Source organism: Anomaloglossus baeobatrachus, chromosome 6 (genome assembly GCF_048569485.1).
Source record: "Anomaloglossus baeobatrachus isolate aAnoBae1 chromosome 6, aAnoBae1.hap1, whole genome shotgun sequence".
Taxonomy (NCBI): domain Eukaryota; kingdom Metazoa; phylum Chordata; class Amphibia; order Anura; family Aromobatidae; genus Anomaloglossus; species Anomaloglossus baeobatrachus.
Genome location: NC_134358.1, coordinates 86,468,129 through 86,488,591, shown reverse-complemented (window position 1 = coordinate 86,488,591; position 20,463 = coordinate 86,468,129). Strand labels below are relative to the sequence as shown.

At 45.1% G+C, this 20,463-nt stretch overlaps 1 protein-coding gene across 2 annotated transcripts in view; it reads left to right on the top strand.

Moving 5' to 3' along the window:
* Positions 1-20,463, top strand: part of TMEM67 (transmembrane protein 67) — a 135,625-nt gene that overhangs the window by 89,782 nt on the left and 25,380 nt on the right. The window contains exons 14-20 of one of the 2 annotated variants that reach the window (XM_075316255.1): positions 4,848-4,953; positions 5,971-6,027; positions 6,106-6,204; positions 11,981-12,079; positions 15,190-15,276; positions 18,895-18,991; positions 19,579-19,712. In XM_075316255.1, coding sequence (XP_075172370.1) covers positions 4,848-4,953; positions 5,971-6,027; positions 6,106-6,204; positions 11,981-12,079; positions 15,190-15,276; positions 18,895-18,991; positions 19,579-19,712 — 679 coding nt within the window. The remainder of the gene's footprint in view (positions 1-4,847; positions 4,954-5,970; positions 6,028-6,105; positions 6,205-11,980; positions 12,080-15,189; positions 15,277-18,894; positions 18,992-19,578; positions 19,713-20,463) is intronic. The other variant, XM_075316256.1, reaches the window with a different exon arrangement.

Genomic DNA, 20,463 nt, shown 5'->3' with positions numbered 1-20,463 from the left:
AGAAGGGACATGCCGGGAGTCCAGTGGACCCGCTTTTCTTCCAAATCTTTAGAAAAAATGAAAAATCAAAAAAGGATGCATGTGTGTGTGTGATCCTCCTGACACAAAGCAAGAAACTGGCTAGATCTGGCTAGCAGGGGGTGTATATGCTAGGAGGGAGGAGCTACACGTTTTTGAGTGTAGTAACTTTGTGTGTCCTCCGGGGGCAGTAGCTATACACCCATGGTTTGGGTCTCCCATAGGAACGATAAAGAAATCTGTGAAGTACCTGTGGATCTAAAATGCTCACTATACCCCTAGATAGAAGCCTTGAGGGGTCTAGTTTCCAAAATGGTGCCACTTGTGAGGGGTTTCTTCTGTTTAGGTACCTTAGCGGACCTGGAAATGCAACATGGTGCCTGCAATCTATTTCAGCCAAATTTGCTTTCCAAAATTCAAATATTGCTCCTTCTGTTCCGAGCCCTCCCATTTGTCCAAACAGAGGTTTCTGACCACATGTGGGGTATCGGAGCACTCATAAGAAAGTGGGGAACAAGTTTTGGGGTCCATTTTGTTGTGCTATTTCTTCTAAAAGTGAATAAATTTGGGTTAGAGCAACATTTTTAGGTAAAATTTTATTTTTGCTTTTTTTCATTCCACATTGCTTTTGTTCATGTGAAGCACCTGAAGGGTTAATAAACTTCTTGAATGTTGTTTTGAGTACTTTGGGGGGTCCAGTTTTTAGAATGGTGTCACTTTTGGGTATTTTCTGTCATCTAGGCCTATTGAAGTCACTTCAAATCTGATGTGGTCCCTAAAAAAATGGTTTTGTAAATTTTGATGTAAAAATGAGAAATCGCTGATAAACTTTGAACCCCTCTAACTTCCTAACAAAAAAAAATTTTGTTTCCAAAATTGTGCTGATGTAAAGTAGACATGTGGGAAATGTTATTTATTAACTATTTTGTGTCACAGAAATCTCTGGTTTAACGATATAAAAATTCAAAAGTTGAAAATTGCTAAATTTTCAAATTTTTTGCCAATATTCAATTTTTTTCATAAATAAACGCAAAAAATATTGTCCTAAATTTGGTACTAACATGAAGTCCAATATGTGACGAAAAAACAATCTCAGAATCACCGGGATCCGTTGAAGCGTTCCAGAGTTATAACCTCATGAAGTGACACTGGTCAGAATTGCAAAATTTGGTCTGGTCATTAAGGTGAAAATTAGCTCCGTCACTAAAGGGTTAAAAAAGGATTGGGCATATTGAATTTCAGCATGCCCAGTCCTTTCCTTTATGGTAGACAAACTGCTTACAAATGTGTTTATCACTTTTCTCTATAGAATAACATACACCTCTAGCGGACATATCATCTGCACAAGGGCCCAAGAGGTAAGGGGGCCACAACCACCTCCAAAGCAGGCAGTATTAGGCATTATGAGGAGCAATTGGACTGTGATGGGCTCATATATTGTTCTTCGCCCTTTTCTGTCTGAGTGCACTCCCGACTAGGGATGACTGGACTGTAAAAGTCCGGATCCGCGCAGGTTTCTTAGTACCTGTGCACCGATCCCGGGCCCGGAGTACTCTAGGTACTCCGGGTAACTATGCGGATCTGGCCACCCAGGAAATAAAAAAAAAAAAAAAAGAAAGGAAATAGGAATAAAGCAGGCGTGTTATACTTACCAGTCTCCACACATCTGTAATGCTATTTCTGGGGCTGCTCATTAGCCTCATGCATATGCACTGCTTCCCCTGCCCATTGGCAGTCCCGACATCAGTCAGACCAATGCAGTCAGACCGCTCCCCCACCCTATGTGACAGAGTGTCTGACTGTTTGGAATCACAAACGCTGTGTGCACCTCTATAGTGATGTAAAAATAAATTTAAAAAACTGGCGTAGGGTCCCCTCATATTATGATATCAAGCAACAGACTGCAGCCTGCAGCTGCGAACTTATTTTGGCTATGTATCAAAATAAGAGGAACCCCATGCAGCTTTTTAAAAAAAATATTTAAATAAATAATTTGAAAAAGATAATGTGCGGTTTCCCCCCCAATTTTGATACTCAGACATGATAAAGGCGACCGCTGGGGGCTGGTATTCTCAGGCTGTGGAGACCCATGGTTATGACTTCCCGCAGCCTAAATATAGCAGCCTGCAGCCGCTCAGAATTGTTGCATCCATTAGATGTGACAATCCCAGCAGTTTACCCAGCTAATCCCAATTGCCCTGGTGCGGTGGAAATTGGGGTAATATCAGGGGTTAATGAGAGCTCACAGCTGCCACTAAGCCATAGGTTAGTAATGGGAGGCATCTACGAGACCCCCCCATTACTAATCTGTAAGTGAAAAGAAACAAACACAAACGCTGATAAAAAATCCTTTACTTGAAATAAAATACGAAAAAAATCATCCCCTTTCACCCATTTACGAACCGCAAACACCCTGTTCCGATGTAATCCACACAAGGTCCCACGACAATCCCGGCACTACATACATACTGAAGTCACAGCGCGCAGGCACAGAACATTTCTGCACTCTGTGGGCTTCAGGCAGAGACTGACTTAGCCACAACGATGAGCGTGGATTTCACTCATTTCATCTGTGGTCATAGCTGAAGGATCTCACGGTACCTTACGTATGACCACAGGTAAACTGACCTCAGGTGACCTCATTAAACTCAGTGACCTCACCTCAGGAGAAAATTTGCAGCTTATATAGGCTCGCTCACACCCTTTCAAGTCTTTGAATCCATGTAAAGTATCAGAATGCAATCCGATAAACGTAGAGATAGGCAATGGGGACGATGAAGAAATTATTCTCGCCTTCTTCTCCTCACTTGTGCTCTGATTCTATCATGCAAGAGAATCAGATCACAGTATAATGACACTCTGATCACGTTCACAGCAGAGTTTGAGTTGAGTGTCATTAGTATCTCGCACTGGATACTATACGCGCATATGACCCCGGCCTAAGACAGAGCAGCATCACGTCAGGCATCGGAAACACACATTCATGTGTTCAGTCAACGTGGCAGGACACTGAGCAAAGTTGTCTAAGGGAGAAGATAAACACTTTTCTTTAGCTGCCTGAGGAAGAACATTCATCTAAGTCAGCCTGACAGTTTTAGTGCACTGCAGGAAGTATGCCTGTTTCACTCTTCTTAAGATGGCTGCATACTGCTAGATGGCAGCTGCCATCTTTAAAATCCTGGAGATAATGTTACTGGAAAGACAAAAAGGCGTATATAGTGTCTTATTCTTGTAAGATGAATAAGAACAGATCTCAGAATTGCTCCCTTGGAAGGGTTGTGAGGAAGTCACAACCACTTTGAAGGCTTTCAGATAACGGCTGCCACAGCCCCCATAGAAGGGTATCGTGAATGGAGAGATGACTGAGTTAAAACTCTGTGCTACTGTAGCAATGGACCAAGCAGAGGTCTTTGACAGGCTCACTCTTCAGGACTAAAGGGTGCTTTACACGCTGCGACATCGTTAACGATATATCGTCGGGGTCACGTCGTTAGTGACGCACATCCGGCGTCGTTAGCGACATCGCAGCATGTGACACCAAGGAGCGACGATCAACAATTGCAAAAACGTCAAATCATTGATCGTTGACACGTCGCTCCTTTTCATAATATCATTGGCGGTGCATGCCGCTGGTTGTTCGTCGTTCCTGCGGCATCACACATCACTGTGTGTGACACCGCAGGAACGACGAACATCTTCTTACCTGCGTTCACCGGCAATGAGGAAGGAAGAAGGTGGGCGGGCATCTCCTCCCCTCCTCTTCTATTGGACGGCCGTTTTATGACGTTGCTGTGACGCCGAACGCACCTCGTCCTTGAAGGAGGGATTATTCGGTGTCTCCAGCGACGTCGTAGAACAGGTATGTGCGTGTGACGCTGCTGTAACAATGTTCACTACGGCAGCGATCACCACATATCGCAACAACGTCGGAGGCGGGTGCTATCGCTCGCGAAATCGCTAGCAATCGCTAGCGATGTCGCAGCGTGTAAAGCACCCTTTAGATTACAAATTGCACCAAAGTTCTGAAACCTTTAGCTTTGAAAATCCCCCCCATACCATTATGATAAAATAATTCAATAAAATAGTTTAAAATATCGTTAGCGATGTCGCAGCGTGTAAATGGCTCTTTAGACTAAAGGGTCTAACATACATCACATTTATCGTTCAGTAGAAGGTACTCTAATAAGTTTGGCTCATTTTAAAGGGGTTATTATGTAACATTATCACCGTTCTGAAGGGATCCGCACCAGTTATTGGAACAGGGAATCTTTATCTCTGAAGGACTAGTTATATAGCAGTTTCAAACTGGAGCACCAGGTCGGATGTCGACCACCCCTCCATTTATTTACTATGGGGTTTCTGAAAAGAAACAAATGGAACAAAAAAGGATCGGCAGTCTAAATGGAAATGAATGGAGCGGCAGCTGAGTATGCGACCTCTAACTGGGATAAGAGTGCCCCTTTATGTTGATCGGTTGGACCCCCACCAATAAATAAGCTGTCACCTGCCTTGTAGATAGGTGATAACTTATTTTCACCGGACAGCCCCTTTCAGACTGTTCTGTCCACATTTACACTGTGTAAAATACGATTGTTTTAGTAAATTTGTCTGAATGGCTCTCAGTGTAATATTGTCCTGATTTTTGCCACTTCAGAGTTAATTATTAATCCACTGTACATCATTATTAGATGGTTATCTGTATTTCCAGCTTGGAGGGAACAATATACAGGTCTCTTGCGAAAAAGACTTACAGACAAAATATGGAACAGTGTTTTAATCTGTACATAAAACTGATTTTACACATATTAAATTAAATCTATCATCCATAGTATCAGTCTTGTACCCGAAGCTCAGAGAGGAACAATCTACCCCCCACTGATGATTGTTGAATACACCGATGTCCAAGTACAGAACCCAGACAACCAGATTATACAGGTACAGTCCACATAAAAATTGTGCTACAAAATATTTCCTAGAATAACCTGATACCATGTGAATTGTGTTTAGTGTCAAATTTCTGTACCTTCGTATGGAAAGTTAATTAGGTTTTATAAAGCACAATATGCATTAGGATCTATGGGGCACGTGTCCTATTCTTTATGGAGACTATAACATCAGTGTGACCTAATACATGAATCATGTGCACATGCTCGGTGAGACCAAGCCCACAGCTCTCCTGCCATTGTGAATGTTCTGCTCCCATCATACCTTGACAGCGGACATGCTGAGGGTTGTAGTTTTAACTTCTGTAACCTGCTATCACAGAGTATGTCATGACAGGTCAGAGTCCATTAGGCTGGCCCTCATACTTGAGACCCAGTGCTGTCCCTTATCATGAAGGTAGGCTTGATGGTAGCCAGGTCCAAGCCCTCAGCGTGACCCTGACTCCTGGCCTAGCCCTGATCTTACTCTCCCTCTCCCCCAGCCTCGGGGCGGGCCGGAAAACCCAATAACTAAACCCTACAAAAAGACACGGACAAGGGAGAATGGAAACTCGTACACACTGCACTCAAACACACAGGAGAGACCATATGTGTACAGGGGAATAAAGAAAAAGGGAACGAAGTAACGCACAACAGGGGAACATTCCCACCACTCAATACCGCAACAAGGATCACCATCAATAGGTTTACCAACACGACTGCAAAAGCTGAAGCTATAATTGGCACTGAGTAGTGAGATCCAGGTTCTTACATAGGAAGTAGATGACTGATTTGAAATTGGCAACCTGAGCTCCTAGCAGAGTTCCCCAGGTCAGTAGGAATTAACTACTGCATGAGTGAGGAACAGAGCACATTAAACAGACAACGCCCGGCTCTGACTGAACAAGTAGGAGACATCAGGTTGCCTGTCAGGCTCTGCAGTGTGAACAGAGCCTAATGCCACAATGACACCTAATAAGTCTGGACCTGAATACTGCATGACACCTACATTTTGCTTTTCTTGTTTCAGATTTCTTTTTCCGTACAGTATGAAATGAATCAGTCAGATTCTCTCATCCAGGCAGATGTAAGTGATTGTTCCATAGCTTGGTCTGGTGAGTTTCATCCATTAGATGCATTTTATAATTAATCCCTCATTTTACAGGTGGCTTTGGGGGTGCTGGGTGGTCTGGCTGTATTGTGGTCCCTTCTGAAAACCGCAGCTTGGAAAAGGAGAATTGGCAGTCAAGTAATTGACCTACAGGTAATAGGTGCAAAATAGTAAGGTTGGTTTTATAATATAAAATTTCATAAAACGTGTACTGTATGTGTCAGACAACATTTAGACACTTCATCTCTTCTCACTAATACTTGCAATCAAAATTATTAAACCCCCATTATTAGCAAAATGTACAATCTTTCTGCTATATGCAATAATTCAAAAAGATTCCTGATAAATCTTTGCCCGTTCCCCATAGCCTCCAGTTCAATGATATTTTGGGGGTTTGCATACTGCAGCCACCTTCTTTAGTCCACACCAAACATTTTCTACGGGGTTCAGGCGACTGTGAAAGCCATGCCAGAATCTTCTAGGACTTGTTAGTAGGGCTCGCTCACACAAGTGTATAATACGGCTGTCATGGGAGTGTCAGGGTAACTGAAGCCGGGACCTCTGACTAGGGACCCTGCGCTGTCCCTCATCTTAGGCTAAGTTCACATTTCCGTTGATTTGTATCAGTCACATGCGTCGCTTGACGCATGTGACTGATGCGCTATTCGACGCTGTACAACGGATGACTAAGAACAGAATTCTTTGTCGGATTCCGTTGTGTGCGGGGGGCGGAGTTCGGGGGCAGAGCCGAGCGGGGGGCGGGGCCAGTCGCTGAGGATGTCAGTGGAAGTGCTGCGGTCTGCATGGCTGGGGACAGGTGAGTGTATCTGTGAGTGAGTGAGTGTGTGTATGTGCATGTATGTATGTATGTATGTATGTATGTGTGTGCACATGCAAAGTGCGGGAGGGGGCGGAGCCGAGCGGGGGGCGGGGCCAGGCGCTGAGGATGTCAGTGGAAGTGCTGTGGTCTGCATGGCTGGGGACAGGTGAGTGTATCTGTGAGTGAGTGAGTGTGTGTATGTGCATGTATGTATGTATGTATGTATGTATGTATGTGTGTGCACATGCAAAGTGCGGGAGGGGGCGGGGCCGAGCGGGGGGCGGGGCCAGGCGCTGAGGATGTCAGTGGAAGTGCTGCGGTCTGCATGGCTGGGGACAGGTGAGTGTATCTGTGAGTGAGTGAGTGTGTGTATGTGCATGTATGTATGTATGTATGTATGTATGTGTGTACACATGCAAAGTGCGGGAGGGGGCGGAGCCGAGCGGGGGCGGGGCCAGGCGCTGAGGATGTCAGTAGAAGTGCTGCGGTCTGCATGGCTGGGGACAGGTGAGTGTATGTGTGAGTGAGTGTGTGTATGTGCATGCATGTATGTATGTATGTGTGTGTGTGCACATGCAAAGTGCGGGAGGGGGCGGAGCCGAGCAGGGGGCGGGGCCAGACGAGGGTGTCAGTGCTTGTCTGCATGGCTGGGGACAGGTGTGTGTGTGTGTGTGTGTGTGTGTGTGTACATACATGTGCGGAGTGCGGGAGGGGGCGGGGCCGAGCGGGGAAGTGTCGGCCTCCCTGCACACGTAACCAGACTAAATATCGGGTAACAGCAAAGCACCCGATGTTTACCTTGGTTACCCGATATTTACCTTGGTTACGGGCCTACACCGCTTAGCGCTGGCTCCTTGCACCGTAACCAGGGTAAATATCGGGTAACCAACCAAAGCTGGTGACGTGTGCAGGGAGCCAGAGAGCATGCGCAGCGAAATCCGATGGATCTCGCTGCTCAAAAAACGTTACATGCTGCGTTCCCCCCGCCCGGCGGTCAGTCGTTCCACGACTGATCAGTCGGGCGGAGGGTGCAACGCAGCATCATCAGTCACAATCCGCTGCTCATACAAGTCTATGGGAGCAGCGGAATCCGCTAAACGGATTCCGCTGTTTACAAGAGCAGCGGATTGTGACTGATAGATTTTAGCGGAAATGTGAACTTAGCCTTAGAGGTCTGGACCACCACTGTAACCCTAACTCCTGTCCGAACCCTGATCTAACACCCCCTCTCCTCCACCCCAGTAGAGGGCCAGGACCAGAGTAGCAAACACCATAAATTCCACAGACACGGGAAAACACATGGAAAAAATATGCTAACAGGGATATTTCCATACCACACAGGAAAGCACACAACAGATCACCAGGTTCTGGATCAACATGATAAAGACCAGTATCGCTAAAACAAAGCCCGGCTATTTTTGGCGTTGAGAAACCAGATTCAGCACATTATGAGGAGTGAAGGCGGCTGTGAATGGTCATTAGCAGTCTGAGCTCCTAGCAGCAGTTCACAAGCCAGCAGGAATTACCTCCTGCTGGACTGAAGAGCAGTGAACCTAAAACAGCCAACGCCCATGACAGGCTGAACAACTAGAAGACCTCAGGTTTCTTATCAGACTCTGCAGTGTAAACAGAGTCTGCCGCCGCCATTACAGCGAGTGCAAAGCAGAACACTACATGACAACGAGCCCAGTGCAATCCGATGTTTTATCAGATAGGACTTGGTCCATTGTTATTCTATGGGGCAGTGTAGATCTGCAATCTTTTTCTCATGCCAATGGGCACGAGAAAGAGATCAGAGCATGCTGTGAATGCATCCGATTATTGGATGACGCACCCATACAAGTCTATGGGTGCGTCGAAATCATCGGACTGCTGTGATGTCATCCAGGTGCAGTCCAATATATGCTGACAGATGTATGGAGATGATGGAGAAATTAAGTTCTCCATCTACTTCTCACATGTGAGTGAATCGGATCACAATGAATGACACTCGGCTCTTGCTTAGATCAGAGTTTGATCCAAGTTTCATTTGTATAATCAATCTGGTTCTTTTGCATGAGAGAATATGTCTGTGTGACCCCAGCCTTAAAACGAATGGTGGCGAACTCTGAGGTATGTTTGGGATGATAGTCCTATTGGAATGACAAATCATGCCAAGCTTCTATCTTGGCCTCCAGAGTTGGAGAAAGCAAAGGAGCCCCAGAGCATCACCAAGCCCATACCATGCTTCAATGTAGGAATCACAGTGTAATGGCCGTGTCTGACCGTACAGCGACATGGTCTGATCATACCACAGCTCCTGGGCAGGGGAAGAAGCAAAACAGAGTATACAGCTAGAACAGCATGGGATGGTAAATTATTCTTTGTGTGAGGTAATTTGCCGCTTCTTTTTAAACAGTCAGAAAAACCACTAAAAAAAGGGCAAAAAAAAAGCAGCTTCTGCGATCCCATACTGTGTGGTCTGTATACTTTTTTACTTTCTACCCCTGCCCAGGAGATGTGGTATGATCAGACCATGTCCCTGTACAGTCAGACACGGCCATTACACAGCACATAGCTGGGGTACTTACATACACACATGGTCAAAATTTGTTAAAAAAATAAAACTCATGAAATAGGCCTGGACCGAAATGATGGTTCCTTAACTTAATATTTAATTGCACAACCTTTTGAGGCAATCACTGCAATCAAACTATACCTGTAACTGTCAATGAGACGTCTGCACATCTCGACAGGTTTTTTGGCCACTCCTCAAGAGCAAACTGCTCCAGTTGTCTCATGTTTGAAGATTGCCTTTTCCAGGAGGCATGTTTCAGCTCTTTCCAAAGATGCTCAATAGGATTTAGGTCAGGGTTCATAAAAGCCACTTCAAAACTCTTAGCCATTCTTAGGTGTTTTTAGCTGTGTGTTTTGGGTCATTATCCTGTTGCAAGACCCATGACCTGCGACTGAGACCAAGCTTTCTGACACTGGGCAGCACATTTCTCTCTAGAATCCCTTGATAGTCTTGAGATTTCATTGTACCCTGCACAGATTCAAGACACCCTGTGCCAGATGCAGCAAAGCAGCCCCAGAACATTACAGAGCCTTCTCCATGAATCATAATAGGGACAGTCTTCTTTTCTTGATATGATTCATTTTTCCATCTGTGAACATAGAGCTGATGTGCCTTGCCAAAAAGTTCAATTTTTGTCTCATCTGTCCATAGGACATTGTCCCTTTGTGGCTTGTCAACATGTAGTTTGGCAAATTCCAGTATGGCTTTTTTATGATTTTTTTTCAACAATGGTGTCCTCCTTGGTCATCTCCCATGAAGTCCACTTTGGCTCAAACAACGACAGATGGTGCGATCTGACACTGATGTTCCTTGAGCTTGAAGTTCACCTTTAATCTCTTTAGAAGTATTTCTGTGCTCTTTTGTTACCATTCGTATTATCCGTCTCTTTGATTTGTCATCAGTTTTCCTTCTGTGGCCACGTCCAGGGAAGTTGGCTACAGCCCCATGGATCTTAAATTTCTGAATAATATGTGCAACTGTAGTTACAGGAACATCAAGCTGCTTGGAGATGGACTTATGACCTTTACCTTTAACATGCTTGTCTATAATTTTCTTTCTAATCTCCTGAGACAACTTTCCTTTGCTTCCTCTGGTCCATGTTGAGTGTGGTACACACCATGTCACCAAACAGCACAATGAGTATCTGTAGCCATATATACAGGCCCACTGACTGATTACAAGATTTTGGACACCTGTTTTTCTAATTAGTGGACACATGACACACCTTGATTTAACATGTCCCTTTTGTCACATTATTTTCAGGGGTACCATCGTTTCTGTCCAGGCCAATTTCATGAGTTTTATTTATTTTTTTTTTTAATTCTGTGGAAGCAGAAAAGCAATGTTTGACTTTCATTTGTTCAATTTCATAGATCTTTTTTATTTATTATTACTTTTGTCAGATTCATGTTATTTCTGTGACTATTGTTCTTTCAAACAAGGGGTACCAACAATTTTGACCACAGGTGTAAGATTATCTCAGCACAAGAACATTTTTTTTATCACATCCAATAGTGGAACTTATTATTTTTCCAAGATCTATTGAATAAACCTTGTAGTATGTAGGAAAAACCCTTTACTATGCACTTACACTGCATGGCTGATATCTCCCAGGAACAATTGTTCACAAAGATCGTGCACTCTAAGCTGTCAATCATCTGCCAAAAGAGCGAAACGCCCGGTCATCAGGTGGAATGATTTTTTTGGTTTGCCCAGATCATCGTTCTCAACAGCAAAACATTGTGTAAATAAACAGCTAATCTCTTAAAGATTGTCTAGTGCAAATCTAAAGTGTAAAATCCACGTAGGAAAATTGCCGCACAAACCACCCACATGCGTCAGCAAAGGCAATTATCCATGGTATGGACAAGGCTCCTCCACGTAGCTGGCAACGAGGTGCACGTCCAAAGCAGCTTAGCGTACACCGACAAAGTCCAGAATAGAAAAGGGACGGCACTTCATGGACCCGAGGAAGCGTATTCATACGCGAAACGGCCGTTATCAGTGAGGGGACTCCCTGTCTGCTCTGCTCCTGCTGCTTTTAACGCACCCTATCTAAATAAAAGAAATTTGCTGGATCCTGGTGAGTGCCGTCCCTTTTCTATTCTGGACTTTGCAAATCTAAAGTGTGCTCTGCCTGGGTAAATATTTATAATATATGTCCGCCATTCGGCAAAGATGTTGCTCAACTCAACACAGGCTGCGGTAGAATCTTTCAGTTTTTGCCATTCTCACGCTGATGAAAGTGAACAGAGCTGCAAATTGGACAGGTGCATGGCGACGGCAAATTCATGTCAATTGTTAGCATGTATGCCACAAATCTGTGTGTGCCATTTTGCGCCTTGCCTGATTCATTAGGAATCTTAATGATTCAGGATCCTCACCCCCTCTTAGAGACCGGTATGAAGATCGCCCGACTTGTTGAATTGGGACTTTTTACTATACACTGACTTTTGATTTCAGAAACACCTGCAGTCTAAAGCTAAAATCCAGCTATCAGCACATTTTATAATTGTTTCTTTTAGTTCGCTTTGTCCTTTTTAATTCTTTAGACTGCTACTCAGTTCCTGATTTTATATGCTGGGGTTTTGGCCGATGTGTTTTTTGCTGTGACTGTGGGGACCGGACTTTACTGGCTGCTGTTATTCAAAGTAGGTATTATTTTTTTATTTTGGTGTTAGCGTAACAGTGTTTTTATATTGTCACTACCTGGTCGAATAAGCGGAATATTACTATATCTCCAGTGGCATAGTGTAAGATGTATATACTTTTATGTGTAAACTGTTAGGGTGGCTTTACACGTTGCGAAATCGCTTCCGAAATATCGTCGGAGTCACGTCGTTAGTGACGCACATCCAGCGCCGGTAACGACATCGCAACGTGTAAATCCTAGATGCGCAGATAAATGATCGCAAAAGCGTCGAAAATCGGTGATCTGTGTAGTGTCGTTCATTTTCATAATGTCGGGTCAACCGCAGGTACGATGTTGTTTGTCGCTCCTGCAGCAGCACACCGCTGTGTGTAAACCCGCAGGAGCGACAAACATCTCCTTACCTGCGTCCCGATGGCAATGCGGAAGGGAGAAGGTGGGCGGGATGTTATGTCCCGCTCATCTCCGCCCCTCCGCTTCTATTGGCCGGCCAATTAGTGACGTCGCGGTGACGCCGAACGCACCTCCCCCTTGAAGGAGGGATTGTTCGGCAGTCATAGCGACGTCGCCGAGCAGGTATGTGCGTGTGAAGCTGCCATAGCGATAATGTTCGCTACGGCAGCAATCACCACTTATCGCTTGTGCGACAGGAGCGGGTACTATCGCACTCGGCATCGCTAGCCGATGCTAGCGATGTCGCAATGTGTAAAGTACCCCTAAGTGCCACTATACAGTGTGTCCACCCATATCCTGTCCACCGCCATTAACTTGAGAATGGCAGCAGCTATAGGAATAGAAGTGGTGTCTAGGTATAGTAAAGTAGCCATGCGCTACACAATGAAACCACCTATAGCGCCACCTGGTGGAAAACAACGGAGTTGGCATTTTTATCTCGAAAACGGAACGAGATAGAGAAAAAAAGTAAATTAAAAAATTGTAAGGCATCATCAATTCAATACGAATCAACACCTTGCATACAGAAATGCTATGATATGAAACCCATGACCCCCACTAAAACATTGAATGCTGGTCACGCATATGGCGCTCATTTAACTTTGATGCTCAAAGTGGCCATCGTCAGCTGCAATGCACATCTGGACTCTGGACAGCATACTGTATCTTGCTGCACGTTGTGCAATATGGTAGGTGACACGTTTGCACAAGCATCTGTGATATATCGTCGTTGGTCCTGCAATGTTGGTGGAGGGGTCGCATATACCTGCTGTTTGATGTGACCTCACAGAAAGAAGTCCAATGGGGTCAGGTCAGGTGAGGTTGGAGGCCACTCCACACAGCCACCATACCCAATGACTTGTAGGAAGGTCTCAATGAGGTATCGCTTCATGTCCACAGCCTTGTGAGTTTTACATGTTCTAATCATAGCATTTCTGTATGCAAAGTGTCGATTCGTATTGAATTGAAGATGCCCTACAACTTTGTAATTCACTTTTTTTCTCTATCTTGTTCCGTTTTTTTTTAGATAAAAATGCTAACTCCGTTGTTTTCCACCAGGTGGTGCTACTGATGGTTTCATTGCGTAGCGCATGGCTACTTTACTATACCTAGACACCACTTCTATGCCTATAGCTGCCGCCGTTCTCAAGTTAATGGCGGTGGACAGGATATGGGTGGACACACTGTATACTTTGATAATGGACTCAATTCAACTTATCATTGTCTCAGTTTATAAATTCCAAAATTGTATGTAAAATCACACATCATCAGATTAGCTAAACATTGTTACTGCAGTTTCTCAGTGATTTGGCAATTATACCACCCATGTAGCTTTTGTGATACCCCAGCTCTTTTACAGCAATGTAAACTACTCAACCACTTCTTTCATTTTTTTTTTTTTTTTTGAAGACTGATCTGAATGCCCGGCATTTCCAGTCATGCGCAGTAGACCTCCATGAAGCCGAGACACATATACCCAGCTTCATACTGTGCATGACTGGAAGTGCCCGGTATCCAGATCAGCGGTAGCAGTGAATACAGGTACGCATGTCATCACTGGTGATGCTGGGCAATGGGCATTGAATAGCGTGTTAGCACTCCCCTGTGGGCGTACTAAAATGCTAAGAGGGCGGACTAGTCAAGGGATATAACATCCTTGCAACTAGTCGCTGGCCTCATCAGCATATGATAAAGGATCTTTAGAAATACTTTTTCTAAAGATCCCTTTATCTATACTACTAGATAGAGGAGCTGATAGGCCGGAATTAGCAATATGCACCCAGAACTGCTCCTGGCTCTGGCTGTATATTGCACCTGACAGGTTCATATTAAGAACCCCATACACATTAGATAAAGTTGGCCAAACCAATGATCTCCTATTGTATATGGAGGCTATTCATGCTGCTCAGCCTCTCCTTCTCTATACCCTGCTGTCCACTGAATGTAAAGCCTGACAGCTTCCCCATAAATGTATACACCCAAGCTATTTTTCTCAGGTTTCAGCTGCTGCCATAGAAGTCATGAAACGTCTATCTTCCCTTTATGGAAAATGCATTTATATAGTAGTAGCATGGTGGCTCAGTGGTCAATGCCTGGGTCCTGGGTTCAAATCTCACCAAGGACGACATCTGCAAGGAGGTTTGTATGTTCTTCCCGTGTTTGTGAGGGTTTCCTTCAGGTTCCCCAGTTTCCTCCCACACTCCAAAGACATACTGATAGGGAATGTAGATTGTGAGCCCCAATGGGGACAGTGCTGATGATCTGAAATTAATAGCATTATGTAAGTGAGTAAAATAAATAGGGAGAGATGGCTGTAAGTTGTTAACAGCTATCTTATGCATATGGACCCCTTAGATGAGAGACAAATAGTCCATGGCGAGATACAGTAAGCATACATTATGGGCAGCCTTGCTCATGGCATGGGCTATGCTGCCTGTCCCTATGCTCAGGGTGGCTGTATATTATGAAATGCAAACAGAATATAGGAACAAGATAATTAGATATTTTGTTTAAACTTCTGTTGATTTCTACTTTTAAGTCTTGAAAATGGAATACTCCCTATATCTTGAAGTGAGACATGTGCAGGATTAAGTGCTAGTCTCATTTTCACTATAAATGCTACTAATCGAGTTGTAACCTGGTTGTGTGTCTTTCCAGGGCCAGCAGCACGTCTCTGTCTTCTTACCTCTGCCGGATGATGAAAAAAACTTCATAACTCACGTATCATGTGCATTTACTCTGAAGGTATGTAATGTAAACATCTCTACTCCTCAGTGTTACCATATGGCCATTTAGCGGACATTGGAGATGCTGTAAAATCATGTCTGCAAAGTAGTGATATAGTCAAGATTCCACTTTTCTTTTATTGATGGAGGATTTGAAAGGGTAATTGGATATCGGAATGGTGACGGCCGGCTCCACCACTGACCCCCTGCGCTGGCATCTGAATGAAGCCTTAGGGTACTTTCACACTTGCGTTCAGCGGAGTCCGTCACTATGGAGAATAGCGCAGTCCGTTAACGCACTGCGCTATTCTCCATAGACTTGTATGGATGACGCACTGTAACGCAAGTGTCAGCGTTGCATCCGCCGGACGACGCAGCGTCGTTATTTTGCGCAGCATGTAACGTTTTTTTGAGCAGCGGAATCCTTTGGATTTCACTGCGCATGCTCTCTCTGGCTCCCTGCACCCGTAACCAGGGTACACATCGGGTAACCAATGAACCCTGGTTACATGTGCCGGGAGCCCGACACTTCCCCGCTCGGCTCCGCCCCCTCCCACACTCCGTATGTATACACACACACAATCGCACACACACACACATACACACACAATAGTACACACACACACACACTCTCTCACACTCACTCACCTGTCCCCCAGCGATGCATTCCCCGCGGCACTGACGTCCTCAGCCATGGCCCTGCTCGGCTCCACCCACTTCGCACTCCGCCCCCCGCTCCCGCCCCCCGCACACATTGTCGGCGACCGAACGATCAGCTGATCACCCGGCGGCCGGCTACTGTGAGTGATCAGCTGATCACCCGGCGGCCGGCTACTGTGAGTGATCAGCTGATCACCCGGCGGCCAGCTTCTGTGAGTGATCAGCTGATCACCCGGCGGCCGGCTTCTGTGAGTGATCAGCTGATCACCCGGCGGCCGGCTACTGTGAGTGATCAGCTGATCACCCGGCGGCCGGCTACTGTGAGTGATCAGCTGATCACCCGGCGGCCGGCTACTGTGAGTGATCAGCTGATCGTTTACAATAGTCTGCCGATGGTAAAACTGTAAAAAACCCAAAACGGATTGCGTTGTTTTGCAGCATCCGTTGTGCCACTATATGCAACACATCCGATGCATCCGTCACACAACGCAATGCAACGGATACCGTTCAACGCAAGTGTGAAAGTAGCCTTAGAGCAATTGGTGTGAGTGGTATACGCTGTGCGGCACCATTATACTCCTCAGAGCGGTCCACAGGCTGAGAAAGGACGGTTCTACGTTGTTCCTCTAAGATGGCATAAAACTACAGGAAAGTGCAGGTTTAATACCCCGTCCTGAGATGATTATTTTCCATGGCTGACAGATCAATATTTTACTGCCTTGTAAATGTGCGCCATCATTTGGCATCCAATTGGGGTTTCCATATGCAGCAACGTCTCCAAGTGAGCAGTGTCAGCTTTAGAGGAATCATGGATAATTTTATTGTATTTTTGCACCACATATGCAAGAAAACTATGAAGATGCGACAGTGTGTCTCCTCATTATGTAAACAGATGCCGCAGCTTGTCCATACAGATGACTGTACCAGGTACTGTGTATGTTCTCAATCTCTAAAAGGGACTCTGTCAGCACAGAATGATTATTCACACCAAGTACAGGTGCTCGTGCATCATGGCGGGGCCAAGCATTTAAATACACCTTCCCACCTGCTGGATTTCTATCTATCTCCTCCCTTCTCTGGCTCTATGAAGCCAGAGCTGTCAATGACAGACGAGTGAAGGGTGGAGATTGAGGGGAAAACAAGAGTTAAGGCCGCTTTACACGCTGCAACATTGCTAGTGATGTCGCTAGCGATCGCACCCGCCTCCGTCGTTTGTGCGTCACGGGCAAATTGCTGCCCGTGGCGAACAATATCGCTAGGACGCGTCAAGCAGACTTACCTTCCTAGCGACGTCGCTGTGGGCGGCAAACAACCTCTTTTTTTAAAGGGGTGGTTCATGCGGCGTCACAGTGACATCACACAGCGAGCCACCAATAGAAGCGGAGGGGCGGAGAGCAGCCACATTCACATCACTCCCACTTCGTTGCCGGAGGACGCAGGAAAGCTGTTGTTCGTCATTCCCGGGGTGTCACACGTAGCGATGTGTGCTGCCTCAGGAACGACGAACAACCTGCGTCCAAAATGAGCAACGATATTTGGGAAAGGAATGACGTGTCAACAACCAACGATTTGGTGAGTATTTCTAATTGTTAGTGGTCGCTCGTAGGTGTCACACGCAACGACGTCGCTAACGAGGCCAGATGTGCGTCACGAATTCTGTGACTCCAATGATATCTCGTTAGCGATGTCGTTGCGTGTAAAGCAGCCTTTAGGAATTAGCCCCGCCATGATGCACGAGTGCATGTACTTGATGTGAACAGTCATCCTTTGCTGATAGATTCCTTTTAAAGGGACTCTATCCATAGGTTTTTCTACCTCATATGAGAGCAATGTGATGTAGGCAAAGAGATTCTGAGTCTATTGATGTATTACTTAGATTACTGGGTGCAACCATTCCTACACAATGTACATTTTTAGCTTTAGTCATGTAACAGAGTCCAGAGAGCTTTCCCGTCCACACCAGTCTCTCTATAGAGCTTGTATATTGATTGAGAGGTGTCAATCAGAGGATAGGGACTGCTGGACAACATGTCATGAGCCAGCGAGTCACAACAATGATAAGGCTCCTGCTCCTAACACAAACATAGCAGATAAACAAAAGATTGGACATTGGCAACACAGGCATGCCTGAACTGTCTATGTTAACCCTTGCAGCATGCTACCTTCAGCTTATATGGTAAAAATCTGGTGACAGAGTCTCTTTAAATAGGACTAAAGGGGGCTTTACACGCTACGATATCGTTAATGTTTTGTCGTCGGGGTCAAGTTGTTAGTGACGCACATCCGGCGTCATTAACGATATCGCAGCATGTGACACTGACCAGCGACCTTAAGCGACCTCAAAAATGGTGAAAATCGTTCACCATGGAGAGGTCGTCCCAAACTCAAAAATCGGTAAGGTGGTTCATCGCTCATGCGGCAGCACACATCGCTATGTGTGACACCGCGGGAGCGAGGAACGTCTCCTTACCTGCCGCCGGCCACAATGCGGAAGGAAGGAGGTGGGCGGGATGTTACATCCTGCTCATCTCCGCCCCTCCGCTTTGATTGGCCGGCCGCTTAGTGACGTTGCGGTGACGTCGCTGTGATGCCGAACGTCCCTCCCCCTTGAGGGAGGGATTGTTCGTGAGTCACAGCGACGACACCGACCAGGTAAGTATGTGTGACGCTGCCGTAGCAATAATGTTCGCTACGGCAGCGATCACAAACATTCGCATGCGCGACGGGGGTGGGTACTTACACGCTCGCTATCGCTACAAATTGCTAGCGATATCACTACTGTGTAAAGCCCCCTTTAGTCATCTGCAGTACCAGGCACAGCCGCCAACATGGAAAAGCTGTTGTGCCCGTAAAAACAATGAAAGGCCAGCTGATGATTCCCCTGCTCATCCGTGCATCAGTGATATCAGAACTCACTTTACTGATCACTTAGTTTCTTACATTCCAATATTACCGTTTGACACCTTTTTATGTTCAGGGACTACAGTTCCTGCACACCCTCCTCTCACAGATGTCCATACATATATTCTTCATAGACTGGGAGCGACCAAAGAACAAACCACTAAAAACTGAAGGTAAGTACCAGAGACTTTAAACAGATCCAAGTCATATGTTTCTAGCATAAATAAGATAGTGCTGCACTTGGCTCTCTTTGTTAGTGCCTTAAGGCCCCGTACAGATTAGGCTAAATTTGGTGTAATTTCCAATATCGGCAGGATAGGCCGTCAGTCTGATGTGTATGGGGACTCCTGACTCTTCACCAGTAGATGATGTCAGAGGAGAAAAGGGTCCGGTGTGGTGAAACAGCAGCAAGAATAGTCTGGCTCTGGTTCTTTTATAGAGGACATAGGAGCGCTCGGCGGAGCATTCTTGTGTTTTTGGGAATCCGGACAGAGAACAATCGTTCGACCAACAGTTATACAATGTGTATGGGGGCTTTAGACCTTGAATATAGCATCAGTGTGCGAGCTGGTCAGCCACTACATGCAAACATGAAACCTTTTTCCTCCATTCTTATGATCATGGGGGTCCCGACGCTTCGTATGTTATCTTCCTTTCTGTGGATAGGTAATAACTTGTAATCACGGTACAATATGGGAAGGTGGTAAATGCTAGGACTTTCTGGGTAATGGACAGAGTTTTTATTTTAATATCTTGGCAGGTGGTGGAAAAAGTAGCGCATCTCCAGTGAGCATCTGGAGGACGTACTTCATAGCGAATGAATGGAATGAAATCCAGACTGTGCGCAAGATCAACCCTCTATTTCAAGTTCTTGCCGTGCTCTTCTGTCTTGAGGTATATGTATATATATTATGCTCCCTTTTATAAAGAACCTACAAAAGGGGGACCTGGCCCAAACCAAAAGAATGAACAACAGAATGAACTATATACATAATATATATATATATATATATATATATATATATATATATATATATATATATAAGAGAGATAATATATATATATAAATATAGTGTGTGTGTGTGTGTGTGTGTGTGTGTGTAAATATAGATACAGTGCCTATAAGTAGTATTCAACCCCCTGCAGATTTAGCAGGTTTGATAAGATGCAAATAAGTTAGAGCCTGCAAACTTCAAACAAGAGCAGGATTTATTAACAGATGCATAAATCTTACAAACCAACAAGTTATGTTGCTCAGTTAAATTTTAATAAATTTTCAACGTAAAAGTGTGGGTCAATTATTATTCAACCCCTAGGTTTAATATTTTGTGGAATAACCCTTGTTTGCAATTACAGCTAATAATCGTCTTTTATAAGACCTGATCAGGCCGGCACAGGTCTCTGGAGTTATCTTGGCCCACTCCTCCATGCAGATCTTCTCCAAGTTATCTAGGTTCTTTGGGTGTCTCATGTGGACTTTAATCTTGAGCTCCTTCCACAAGTTTTCAATTGGGTTAAGGTCAGGAGACTGACTAGGCCACTGCAACACCTTGATTTTTTCCCTCTTGAACCAGGCCTTGGTTTTCTTGGCTGTGTGCTTTGGGTCGTTGTCTTGTTGGAGATGAAATGATGACCCATCTTAAGA